The sequence below is a fragment of the Gopherus flavomarginatus genome, chromosome 22, assembly GCF_025201925.1.
Source record: "Gopherus flavomarginatus isolate rGopFla2 chromosome 22, rGopFla2.mat.asm, whole genome shotgun sequence".
Taxonomy (NCBI): Eukaryota; Metazoa; Chordata; order Testudines; family Testudinidae; genus Gopherus; species Gopherus flavomarginatus.
This window is the reverse complement of record NC_066638.1, coordinates 2,926,132-2,939,818: the sequence shown is the minus strand read 5'-3', so window position 1 is coordinate 2,939,818 and position 13,687 is coordinate 2,926,132. Positions and strand designations below refer to the sequence as shown.

Here is a 13,687-nt window from a genome sequence, read left to right as displayed (position 1 = left end):
TCGTAGAAACTAAATGAACATCTAGTTTGGAAGGAAAAATCTGATGGCCTTGGGTCTTGTCTGCTGTCAGGTTCAGAGGATACTCGGGCCACAGACTGAGTCGTTCCCAAGCGGCATTCTTACTGAGGGTCCAGCCTGAGTCTCCTGGGTGTGTAGAGCCTGGGCACGGAAGGGTTCCACACAGACTCTTCCCTTTCACGGGACTGGCTCGGAAGGTGCTCATGCCAGAGGGATGCATCCCAGAACCACAGAGCGCTTTTGCCTGGGAAGGTCTCCCATCAGTGCTGCAGCTATGGGCTGTCCCAATACACAAGGCCCTATCCTGCAAGGCCCTTGACATCCTCTCCTCCAGGAAAGTCAATGTGACTGGAGGATGCCCAGAACTTTGCAGGGCTGGGCCCACAGATGTGTCATCCCCAAATCTGGCAACAAGGGAGATTTTAGAAGAGCAAAGAAATGCTCCCAGTAGCACTACGCAGCCATGAGTGAGTGACAAGGTCAGGCAGGGCCTGGTCCCAGGCCAGATTACTGCAGAACTCCACTGAAGAGTGAGGAGAAGCCTCATCAAAGCAGGAGGGCTGGAGATAGCAGCAGGGAGTTCCAACCTGAGCAGCTGCCTCAGTTTACCTGCCCTGAAATTTACTTAACTCATCCCACCCATTTGGCCACAGGAGCTCACAATACCTCGAGAAGCAGAAGAGACCTGCGGCTCTGGCATGCTTACAGGCCTGCAGAGCTCTCAGCAGGTTCTGGCCTGAGATTCTCTCTGCATAAAGGCCATGGGTGTTTGCTGGCTTAGGACAGATACTGGGTAATATGGACCTATGGGGCTTTGCCTTCCAGAGGCTCGCTTGGTTCCTCGGTACCAGGCACTGAGGGGAGAGGATAAGATAACAAAATTAAAAATCCTGCCCACCTTCCTACCCTCTCCTCCCTTTAACCCTCCCCCGAGTCAAGAAGCAGCCAGGCATTGCTGCAGCTAGTCACTACATTCTAGTGCCAAGCTCCATGGCAAATGATGCCCCTGGATTATAGCTGACCAAACAACGAAGAGCTTGCTTCTCACATGCTGGCCTGCTACAATGCTATAGATGTTAGATGTAGCATAAGATAATGACAAGGCCTTCAAAGAGACCCTGGAAGGAAGCAGATCAAATGCCCCTGAGATTTTCAGAAGCCTGCTGTATCTCAGGGTCATGGTCTGGACACGTGCAGTGAGGCACCCATGAGAAGCACACTCCAGGGTGAACTACCTCACGGCTGTCACTGATCTGTCTCTGCCCCCACCCAGGCAGGATGGAGCCAGGGAGAAGAGACCCGAGCCTTCCGGGCAGGACTAAGAGGTGCCTGCTGATAGGCAGAACAGACCATGGTGAGAGAGAGACGAGCCTGTCTCTGCAGGTTTTGCTGCCTCCTGGAACATAAAGTCATTTTTACTGATATTTTGAGAGGGGTCCAACAGAGTCCACAGACCAAAGGTGGTCTCCTAGCAGAAAAAGTCAGAAGCCAAAACAGAGAAGTCAAGCGCTCTCAGGGTAGTTGTCAAACACCAGTGTGGGCCAGGTCCTGAACCAGCCAGGGGTGACTCCGAAGCCTTTCAGAAGCAACACTGAACATCACGGCTCACCGAGCCCCGTTCTCTCCAGAAACAAACAGCTCAGCTGTAGTAGCACAGACTTGGGATTCCAACTTGACATCCTGCTATGCGCCAGATACCCTCAACGCTTTAAAGCCACAGTGACTAGTGCAGTCACTGCCTAGTCAAAAGCAACCACCATCTACTACTTTGCTATTGCAGAGTCAGAGGCTGGGACGTTGGCAGTGCCCGTTATTCAGCACAAAGTGCCTATGAGATCTTTAATTTCCACCAGGGCAGCACCCAGAGACTAAGCAAAAAGGAGCCGTGTAACATCAGACAGTACAGCATGGGGCAAGTGCTACACTGCTGAGGTGTCAGCACTGACTGAGCCCTGGTTCTTGTCTAAAACGTGCACCCATCACCCAACTAAGCTGCACAGATCCCCCGTGGGACAGAATTAAGACAGAGCCCAAGAGCTTGTCTACACATGGAATCTGTGAGGATTCTTGACCAACTCCATGTGTGGACATGCTGATTTCAGAGTCAGAGAGCATTGTTCTGGTGTAGCTTAATCCAAGAATTACAAACACTCTTCCCTTCCCCTCCCCGCCTGGCTGGAAAACAGACTAGTTCTAATATCAGGCGGTAAGAGGATCTTAGAAGCATGTTACATCTGGGAACAAGACTAGACAGAGTTCTCGTCCAGTAACAAGAGCAGCATACAAATTAAACAAAGCTGGCCACATGCGCAGGGGCTGTGAACTCCCGCTGAGGAAGGAAGGGAATCGCCTACCACTGAGAACGTCTGGGCTGATGTAGGCGGGGCTTCCTCGCTGATCCTTCAGCAGGTCGTCTTCGCTCACTAGGTGCTTTCCAAGACAGAAGTTTGTTATGGTTATTCGGTGAGTCCTGGGGAGGATTACAAGGCATTAGTGAGCAAGGAGAGCCAGGTCAGAAGCCAGACAGTGTGAACCAAGGGAATTAACACAAAGGCAGAAACAACTGCACTTCTTTGCAGGAAGCCAATAAACCACCAGCTTTACACTGGCAGCTGTCGTTATAAACCAGCCCATTCTGAGGGAGAGGCATTCTAAATATGCTAAAATAGGACTTGGCATTGTGTCTGCAAGGGGCAAAAGTGCCCAGCTGGACCTCTGTGTTAGGCTTTCAAATCTCTACCACCTCTTGGGAGCAGTAAGAAATGGCAGTTTTTTCATTTGAGAAGTTGACCCTCTTTCCCCCCCCCAATCTTTACACAGACCCATCTCCAAACAAGTACTCCACTGCAGCAGTGTTTCACAGCACACAACCAGGCTTTCACAGATACTTTTTACATGAAAGTACCCAGTGTGCAGACAATGGTTAATCAATAACTAGGGGTTTCTTTACAGATAACTGTTTCTAGGTAAAGAGGATAAGAACTTTAGATATACACAGTTTTCACACCAAAATACTCTTGTTTCTACAGGATTTCCTGATCTGATTTAAGAAATTCTTTCAGAGTTGAGCTCATTATGAAATTAATTACCTCCCTGTTACTTTCAACAGTCACTTGAACAATCTAAAAATCTCAACATAAAACCCATAGGATGGAGGCCAAAGCCACTGTCTAGAAGATGACATTATGATGCCCTGGGAAGATATTTCTAATGTACTGCTGGCAGGTGTGGATTAAGTCAGTCAAAATTATCCATGAAATATTAGAAGAATCAAACAAAATCAAGTGTGAGCTGGCAATGGAGTTTCCCCATTATTTTTATTTAAGAAACAAGACTGATGTTCAAGAGACTTCCATTAGACTGTTGTCAAGAGATTAAGAGTGGAATGCCAAGAGACGCGCTGTGGAAGGATGGCAGATCCAAGCTTTGCTAGCGACGTAAAAGGCTCAGTGTTTAGATTAACAGACACGAAGATGTTCAGAGTTGCTTGGCTTTCTTTAGGCACTGAAATCTGATCTGATTTGCAAATGTAGACTCAAGCTGCTGCACTGGTTACTCTGAAGGTGGCCTGAGCTAGCCAGAGGTTTTCATGCTGGGATCGGTTTCCCTGGTGACAACGGCTGCAGTATTTTCATTAGCCTAGGAACATGATGTCTGTGGTTTGGATTTTATAAAGCGACCGTCAGGCAACTCCACCACTGCAGCCAACAGAGAAAACGTGAGTTTTTCCAACAGGCTTGTCTGGCACTGAAATAACATTTCTGATCAGCCCAAATCACTGACCCTCTGCACAGCAAGCTACTCGAAAGCTGACCTCCTTGCCCCTTTTCAACGACTCGCTGTAGAAGATCCAGTGAGTTTCTCTCTCCAGTTAATGGCATTCTAGCCATAAAACTCGTTATTTCAGACAAGAGTAAACCTAGCATATATTTGCTAAAACAGTTCTTTATACCCAGGCATCTTGGTGTCACTTCAGATGCCTTTCCCTTCTCGCTAGTAAGGGATGCATGCGCGCAGTTTGGTGCCTCCCGCTGGCATGTGATGTTTGGAGCAAGGAGCGCTAGGGAAGTCTCAGTTTGCCTCTTTCAGCAACCAAAGGAGTTAAACAGAAAGCTTATCCTGCAGCTGTGATCGTTAAACACAATACAAGGAAAGCTGCTCCTTGCACTGAAAGCCACCAACTCTTGCAGGGGAACCACAGCCTTCAGCTGGGGTAGGTAAAGACTTCTCTGTTTGTCTTCAAATAGGAATTGGGGGCTAAGTAGGATTGTACACACAGCCAGCATGTGTCTAGAGATTCTGCGTGGGAGCAGAAGGCTGGTATAGGGGGAGTTGAGCATAAGACTTTAGATCCCCACAGCTTCTCTCTGATCACATCAACCAACAAGAAAACCAGACAGCCCCAAATCACCATCCAATGAATCAGATCAGCTGCAGGGAGAGATGGTTAAGAAATGTGCACTCTTGGCCTTGAGCTCAAGGTACAACAGTAGAAGAAATGTGCAAGTGCAGCATGTGTCATTCCTGAAACTGCTTGATATAGAGCTTCCCTCTAATAATCAGCAGTGCAGCAACACACTGACTGCCCAGGCCCCCACAGCCCCAACACCAACTACTGAGAATACGACCACTATTTCCACCCCAAACCAAAGCTTTAGAAATCTGAAGCTGGATAAGACATTAATTCTCTACACTTCTGGAAAGTAACTCCAAGGTGTGATGCAGGAGCCATGGCTGGCCACACACATATGAAGCTCTAAGAACATTCCACACGTGGACATTGGAGGCAAGACAGGGACAACACAGTAGCAAGGCAACACAAGATTACTCTACCACAGTACTTCACAAAGCTAATGGAAGCACGTGCAGAAGTGATAATCAATAAGTGCCCATTTCCCTGACAAGTCTGGATACAAGTGAGCATCTGAGATGCGCCACAGCTCGTAGGCTGACCATGATATAGACTATGCAGATGAACTACTGCATGACGGTGCTGCAACGAGGTAACAATAGAAACAGTCGTGTAATCTGAATCAAGTGGAAACACGTTCCCCTGGCATCTTGCCAATTCTGGTGAAAGCTGTGACTGGGATTAAGCTATTTTAAAACATTGTCACTAAAATCTTGAACTCTAAAAATTACTATGAAATTCACGCCAGCTTAGTAAAATGGGAACTTAGATGGTCATTTTACTTTAAACGTGAATTTTAAACACTGATTAGTTCAACATTCAACGAGGTATTTTAAGTAACGGAGCTCATGTTCTGGGAGGACATGCATGGCTAAAAATGATGAGAGACTAAGAGTGGAAAGAACATGAATGTTTCTCCAAGTCAATTTCTGTTTTGATAGGAATAGCCTACACTGATGCACAAAGGGAAATCCTAGGGTTTGCTACACAGAATGAGATATACAACTTCTCTGAGCCTAATGAGCAAGACACACACTTCTCAAAGTGCAAACTTGATTTTCACTATGTTTAAAAGGCTTGAGAAGTTACCAGTATTCACCCACGAAAGCTCATGCTCCAAAACATCTGTTAGTCTATAAGGTGCCACAGGATTCTTTGCTGCTTTTACAGATCCAGACTAACACGGCTACCCCTCTGATACTTACCAGCTAAGTTTGTCTCGTTAAGACAAGACAAGATTTTTGGCACAAAAAGAAAGACCAACAAGGCCGACTGTACGTCGGGATAAAGCAGCAAGCTGTGTTAGATAATACTGTAGGACTGCAGCATTCAGAACTGAGCCACTGGTTACTCAATTAAAGTCCAGCTTTGAAGGAGTGTCAGAAAACAAGATTAACTCAAAAGATTCTCCACTTTTTTTGGGCAGACTTTAAGCTTTACTTGGGTTACAGAGTCACTGGTGACCAGCTCTTACAATTTATCTGCAGAGAAATGATGGCTTTATTCCCTCAAGGCAGTGAATCCCATTTCAACAGGACTGGGAGAGAGAAATAAACGGAGATTTGCATCAGTGCCATTTGGTTTGAATGAGTCACACTTCAGTTACGAGCCTTCTGGCTGATGCTCTGTTTCTTTTCTAGGAACTTGGGTTGCACCTCTCACCCATAAAAAAGAAGAGAAGCTGTGCCAACCTCCCTGGAACAGGAGAGTTCACTTTCCCCAGAGAAGGGGAATGTACCTGGATGCTCGGATATTTCAGGCACAATGGCTCTAAGATAGAAAATTCTGCTGTTTGGCCAGTGGAAGAGAAATTGAAAGCCTAACTGAAATAAGTTATCAGAAGTAATTAACTTCTGGCTCATTTCCGCAAAAACAAGGGTCCCTTTCTGCCTTCTCTACACCCACCCAATCCCACCTGTCTTCAGTGGGGCATCTCAGGTGCAACTGAGGGCAGAATCAGGTCCCAGAGTTTAAGCAACTTCAAACCAGTTGTGAAAGAAGCAGCAGGAAAGTACAATTGAAGCTGAAAAGGGAGTCAGCAAGACAACAGAATGAAAGCAGGTTCTGTCACAAGGTAACAGGCTAGGAGCACCCATCCTGCAGGAAAAATGAGAAAGCGCAAACAGGTATTTGACACCAGACAACTTGGGGAGAGACAGAAGGGTCAGCATAGCCGGTGCAGAACTGGCTGAACACAGATTTTAAAAAGGACCACTCAGAAGGCTCCTGTCCCGAATATAGAGAGTGGTGCTAGTGAGAAGTGTGACCATGTAAATATGGGACCAATTTACAGCTTAACAACATGTCTAGCTCTCTACACATCTTGGGATCTGATTGCACTGTACTGACCACTCTTTTACTCCCATTAGCCCTGCAGAACCAATAAGGTTCTATTCTGCCTTGTGTACCCGAACAGTCAGATAAATCCCACCTATAGAATCTTTGTTACTAGTGATGAGGTAAGAGGCAATAAAGTTGGATTTTCAGACCGAGGCAGAATTTGGTATCAGCGGTTACCAAAACATCATCTGATCTGTAAACAGCAAATTTTTTCCCCTGTAAGTCACACAATGAAAACCTGCAAAGTAAATGTAAAACTGACTACAGATTATAACTGCTCTTTAAGGGAGATCTTGCACTAATGCAGTGCTTTTTATAGCCTACTGTAGCCTAGACCCGCACTAAACTATAATTACGAGTGGGTATTATAAAGCTAGTTTGATCCCAGGAGAGGTACACTTTAGCATCCACACATCCCAACCCCACAAAAACCCAGGCACTTTAGACTTGCCAAACCATCATATCTTTTCAATGCTTACTTGCATTTTGTCTTTACTTGTAAAACCCCAGAGACAGACAACTAGCTTACAGGTAAAGCCAGCATCTGTTCCCTTCTCTCTTCAACGTCCTACCAAGATAAGATCCATTTCCCAATCCAGACCCTACCCACTCTCCAGCCTGCAGAAAGGAAGCTGTTTAGAGTCAGAGCTTAAGGCCAGAAGACTGATGTGATAGTCTGGCCTCCTGTCTAGCACGGGCCACGGCCACCACCCGCACACTTATGTTCTCCTTGCTATATACTTTTTCCTTCATAGATTTGTAGAGTTTAAGGCCAGAAGAGACATTATGATCATCTAGTCTGACTTGGTCTTATCACTGGCCATAGATTATTCAAAGGTTTTATCCTGCCTTCTATAAAGCTTGAAAATAACCCTTAATTGTTTGGCAGTAAGAATGAGATTTTCATAGACTTTGCTCCAGAAGCCTCAGAATTGGTGCTAGAGGCTGATTACCCATTTGAATTTAGCAGTCAGTTAAGCTTTGCTCAAATTGTGCAGTGTAGAAGGGATTAACATTAGAAACTGATAAACTAATCTGCAATAACTTTGCCATGTGTATTAGCAGCCTCTTATGTAACAGCTAAGAATGGAAATTTCAGGCTCAAATCCATCTAGAATTAGGATATGAAATTCAATCTGGTCTGAGAGAAGGAGAATAGTGTGATTCCATCTGGCGATGGAACAGCTCAAGACCTGAGAGGAAATGTACTTGAACAGACCAGGAAGGGTAAAAACTGCAGTTTGCCTATCATCATTACAATTCCCAGGCTCTGAGCACCTGCCACAAGCAGGATCCAGGCACAGGATTAATGCTCAGTTCTTACACAGGGACTTTCATCTGCCAATCTCAAAGCATGTGACAAATATTAAATCTCAACATTGCCAATTGGTGTCATCCACATTATATAGGTGAGCACACCGAGGAACTGCTTAGTAGCAGAGCTGAGACCAGAACCCAAGAGTCTGCATGCCTGACGTCTAGACCACAGGGTAACAAGCTTGGTGTGGGCAGTAGACGTACATTGTGGGGGGAGAACTGAGATTGGTTGGGCTCTGCTCACTTTTAGGGGACCGCTACGAACAGAATTTTGGCAGGGGAGGGGACAACAGACAAAAGATTAAACTGCTCCTTTCCCCTCACCATCTCTGGAATAGCAGCCATGTGTGAACTTAAAGATCTGCACCCTCTGTAACCCATGAAGGAGATGTCTGCTAGAAAGGAAATCCCTTAAGGAAGCACCATAAAATAGACGCAAAAAGAAGCCCTCGGAAGGACTTACCTTTTGTTTAGCACCATGTTTCCTAGTTTCAAGTCTCTGTGCACAATATTTTTCTGTAAGACAGATTCCATATTAGATCAGATGATATCATATGAACACAAGCATCCTTAGAATTTCAGTTCTGGTCCCAACACTCAGAGGATACAAAGCACTAATTCTATTTTAGAGACTAATATTCTTCTAGTCGGAGGATGATGCAGAGGCAAATGCTCACAGTCTTAGCCTGTTGAATTTGTTAGTGTGATATACAATCCCATCACATGAGCAGCTCTGGGAAGGTAAAGCCTACAATGTAGAGATATAGCCGGATCAGCCTACATTCAAAATAGCAACATAAGTGTCTGCAAACATTGCTGAGGCCGAGTCTGGTATTTTTCAGTTGATTCTGGGGGTAAACAGCTGTAAAGGCGGCTGGCTATACCCAAATAATATAACCCTAACACAGATATCGAGGGCCCTTTATCTAATGAGCTTGGTGATATCCCCATGAAATTCAAAGTGTTAATTTGTCACTGAGGGTGAATCCAGTGCACTTGCACTACTCTGTCTGCTTCATTCTTGTTGTCCGGGTTCAAAACCACAGTGTAAGAATCCTGCTAACTCAGGTCTGCTGCATGGCACATCCGACTGAAGCTGCTGGGTCTGAGCCGCAGGCTGCCCCATCCCAGCAATGCCCCTTTTGACGGAGAAATTCTTCTGAATGTGCGTCTGCTAAGGGAGGCCGGATGTCACTTTTAACAGCCTAACAAGTCAGAAACCTCAGTGGAATCTATTTTTATAGCACAGTAATTTCCAGTTCATTGATCTCAAACTAGCAGCATAGGGTTTTTATCTCAGAATAAATTTTTAATCTTACTTATGATTTATATTGCTTCCATGGGAAATGCTTTGGAGTGGTTCCTGGATTTGATTAGCCTCAGACCCAGAAAGTTTCTTTTTGTTGAGGTTAATAGTTTTGCTGTTCACTTGATTTACATCTAATGCAACTGCCTTCTCTCCTCAGCCAGCAACTGTTGTGCCATCAATAAACAGCGGGGGAGAGAGGTGATGCTCTAGTATGGCTCAGAATACCAAGGCTTGCATAGAGCTTAATGTTTGAAAAGGACTGTGTTATTGGAAAAGAGCTGAGACATCCATCCTTTGTAATCCCTCAGTTGCTTTTATGAAGTCCAGGATGTTAATTTGGGATGAAACTCCCCCAAGACACGTGCACAGGCTACATGGAGACTGTACCTTGTGTAATGCTTCCACCACTCGTACCACATCGTAGAATATAACAACAGTCTCCCGTTCGCTGAGTCTCTTCTCTTTAATGACGTAATGCTGCAGGTTGATTAAATCTGCTGTCTTGTCACTGAAATCGTGAGCACAGAGACAGTCTAAAACAAGGCAAATGCGCTTCCTCATCTTCCTGACCATTCTGTTGGTTTCCAGATCTTCTATGATTTCACAAGTTCGATCCTGTAGTGGCAGACGGAGGCAAGGAATGGAGTTTAAATAAATGGTCTAGTTTGCACATATGTATTACTTAGGAACAGAGCATTACAGAATAAGATGGCCTTTTAGATAGTTACAATAACGCAATAAGCAAAGCACAGATAAGAGATCACCCGGGACACACTTGTTTGATTTAAGATTAGCAACTATAGGGCTTAGTCCGCATTTTCTGGCCTGAGCAGTGCAATTAGCATGGGTACTCGACACAACCAAAACCTACATCAAACACCAGCATGCTCAGAAACCAGACACGGGACTGTAGCTGAGCCCTCTGGTTTGTTACAGCATAGACAGAGCCTCAGTTGAAACAGGCTGTTGACAAACATTTAGGCAGCAAGTGAACAATCACCTGCATCACTGCTAACACCTCTTATCAGCCAACCTGTCACAGACTCAATAAATGACTTATTTCAGAGGTGTTAACAGCCCTGCAATTGGTTCACTTACAGATATTTAATTGCTAATTAGCACATTTACAAATTTATTTTAACATGTTGAAGCAGCATCTTGGAAACTTGTCTGCTTCTCCCAATTCAACAACAGACCAACTACTGAAACTGCAAAGCATAGATTACATTCGAAAAAGGCGCTTTGCTAATTAGCACAAATATGAAGCCAGGAACATGGAGCAATTCCATTTTCCTGGAGTGGGATCCAAATTCCAGGTACTATTACTATAGCTGTATCAGAAGAGCCTCTTCAGACTGTTTCATGTACTTGCTTTAGGCTACTTCTCAGTGGTAAGCAGAACAGGAAGGCTCACAAGTGGACATATCAAGACCCATGTCCTGTTCTATAATCTATTATATCTCACATCACAAGTCTTATTTCATCAGTATTTAACATGAGCTGCCTCTGCAATACATTTGCTTGCTTTAAGAGGCACTGATTAATCATGGCTAAGGCTGCGATTGTGTCATGGAGTCCCAGAATCTGTGATTTCCAAAGACTTCCGCCAGTGCCATGTGGGAGCTGCAGGCTCCCCTGCCTCCCCACCGCTGCTCCTGGCCACCATGGCAGACAGGGGACCCGCTGCTTCCAGCCAGCAAGAGGGACCCCTGCTGCTCCCCGCTGGCGGCAGGGGGACCAGGTAGCAGAGGGAATCCCCACTGCTCCTGGCCACAGCTGAGGGACCCCCATAGCTTCTGGCTGCTGCGGGTGGCAGGTGGGAATGTGGCAGCTCACAGCTGCGGCAGGCAGCAGGGAGGATCCCCAGAGCTCCTGGCTGCTGTGGGAGGCAGGGGGAGCCCTCTGCAGCCTTAAGCCTCCAGCAGAAGTTGACTCTGGAGCTCCCAGTCTTCACCTCCCACAGCTGCCCAGGCTACCCATTCTGTCATGGGTAATTTTAGTATAAGTCAAGGACAGATCAGATGCTGCCGTGAATTTTTCATTATTGCCCATGACCTGTCCGTGACTTTTACTAAAAATATCCATGACAAAGTTAGCCCTAATCACGACTTGCAGGCTGATAATTCTCTATGCATGAGACGGTCCGTGTGAGTGGCGCATTGCACAGAGTAGTAGTTCAGGCCCAATGCAGTTGCTAGTGTCCTCAGAGAGCCTATGAGGTGGCTGGCGGTACCTGAAAGAGCCCATGATGGTGAACCACTCCATCCTGATTGTGCAGAAGGGAAAGGAGAGAGTACTCTGTGTGCAGCAGCATCTTGCCCTGTCGCTCCTCCTGGGTTTCTATTCCTGTGTCACCCCTTTCCTCCAAAGTAAGGATCTTTGGGAAATGAGAAAAAAAAGCCTTATTCTTTTAGGAAAAACCAAAGTCTCCCCAAATATTTAGCTACAGCTGTACAGTTTACACATTCACACGTGCATTTAACAGCTGAATGGAATTACACCAGAGCTTGATTTATGTACTTGCCACACAGTGTCTGAACTAACATATGTGCAGAATGAGAGCGCATGAATGTGATGAGCTCACAGGAAACACACATTGCCCTTTGCAAGCACCCCTGAGCCTTTCCCCCTTTGTTGCCAGTACAACAGCTCAGTTCCCTTAGAGGCAGCAGTGCACAGAGCTCCTGAAAGCCACTGGTGTGTTAAGCACAGCTGTTTAACCCTGCTCAGAGCAGCAGCAGCTGAGGCTTTGCTTGAGAGCTAACACTGGCACCAGTGCTGCTGCAAGTGGAGGTGAACGGCTAGCAGGAAGTTTTACAAGGCTTGTATACAAGGCTTTAGACTGCTGCACTCTCCCTGGATTCAGGCAGTTTCTCTGATGGAGCAAGGGTTAAAAAGTCTCAGAGAATCCACACCCCAGGCGTTTTGCTTACCTTTAGTTGATAGAAGTCATCTGTCCCATCCTTTCTTGCCAAACACTGAACAATACTTGGCACTGGGGAGTTACCTAAACGTGGACCTACCAACACAAAGCAGAACAGATTTGTTTTCCTTTAAGAAGCTATGACTAATTCAATGTTATGTCAATATTCAGCTGTCATACAGTTTGCATAAGTCTAAATCAAGTTCCTTTTTCAGCAGGGCATGAAACTGTCAGTTTCTTCTCACAGATTGTACTCTTAAGAAAACAATAAAGGATGCTGGATTCTGAACCTCCTTGGACAATGGTCCATTTGTTCACAGAAGAGACCTTTGGCAAACACTACACAGTGTCCAGCTGTCCCTTACAGAAATATAGATTTCTGCATGCCTAAACCATATAGCTTTTACATTTGCTACCAGCAGCTGTGGTAAGGAACTCTTGAACCTCTGAATCTAGCTGCCACTCCTAAGGGAAGGCACCAGAATAACCCCCAGTGTTGATTCCCCATCTTAACTAGTCCATTTTTAATAACAGATGATCTGATACATTTTATATACAATGGACTTCACAGGGATCTTGGGGTTATGCAAAATAACTCTAAAAACTATGTTATGCAAGTGACAGCCAAGAGCGAGAGAGAGAGAGAGCGAGCGCGAGCAAGTACCAACAGGACACACACCAAGGAGAGAACAACCATTGTGTTACTTCAATAAACTGTGTGTGCTCATTTAACAGCATATTCAAAGTGAAGTGGGGTTGAACATACACCCCAGGACTCCTTACACACCACCCTCAAGAAGAGAGTTTGCCTTTGGATACAATTTAATATAAATCAATAAAAGCAGGGGTCACAGTTGTGCCCCTAATGGCTATGCCTGTAATACATGTTTAGCAGGACAAACAGCCTTAAATTTTCCAGTTACAGGAGCTCCAAGGATTGCTGCTTTGTTAATGTAGCAGGGTGGTTACCTGCTCCTGCCCTTCGTGACTTAAAACAGCCCAGGAGAGAGCTGTGGCTGGGGCAAGAAGCCTGGGCTGATTGGGAGAAAGCAGGCTCAGCTGTGGCCAGGTCCCAATCAGGCCTAGCTGGCCCCGATAAGAAGCAGTGAGCCAGGAGCCCAGACAGTTTCTGTTTGTAGAGGGAGATGGGCTTGGCTGCAGGGAGCTAGAGACAGGGCACTTGAGTGGAGCAGGGCTGGGAAAAGGCAGAGGAGCTGGAGAGTTCCTGCCTGGAAAGCCCCAGGCTGTGGCCTAGCATAAGGCCAAGAGCTACTGGGGGCTGCAGGGGGCAGGCAAAGGCAGCAGGTCCAAACCCCTTTGCCTGTGATAAGTGGCCGATACTGCAGTCTGCCCCAGTGAATGGGGGCTA

At 45.9% G+C, this 13,687-nt stretch overlaps 1 protein-coding gene across 6 annotated transcripts in view; it reads right to left on the bottom strand.

Annotated features, from left to right (window-relative positions):
• The window catches only part of STK40 (serine/threonine kinase 40), a 42,065-nt gene that overhangs the window by 9,466 nt on the left and 18,912 nt on the right, over positions 1-13,687 (bottom strand). For all 6 annotated transcript variants that reach the window (XM_050932119.1, XM_050932123.1, XM_050932117.1 and 3 more), the window contains 5 exons: positions 12,329-12,414; positions 11,629-11,772; positions 9,783-10,010; positions 8,550-8,602; positions 2,373-2,488 (listed from right to left, as the gene is read on the bottom strand). In XM_050932119.1, coding sequence (XP_050788076.1) covers positions 2,373-2,488; positions 8,550-8,602; positions 9,783-10,010; positions 11,629-11,772; positions 12,329-12,414 — 627 coding nt within the window. The remainder of the gene's footprint in view (positions 1-2,372; positions 2,489-8,549; positions 8,603-9,782; positions 10,011-11,628; positions 11,773-12,328; positions 12,415-13,687) is intronic.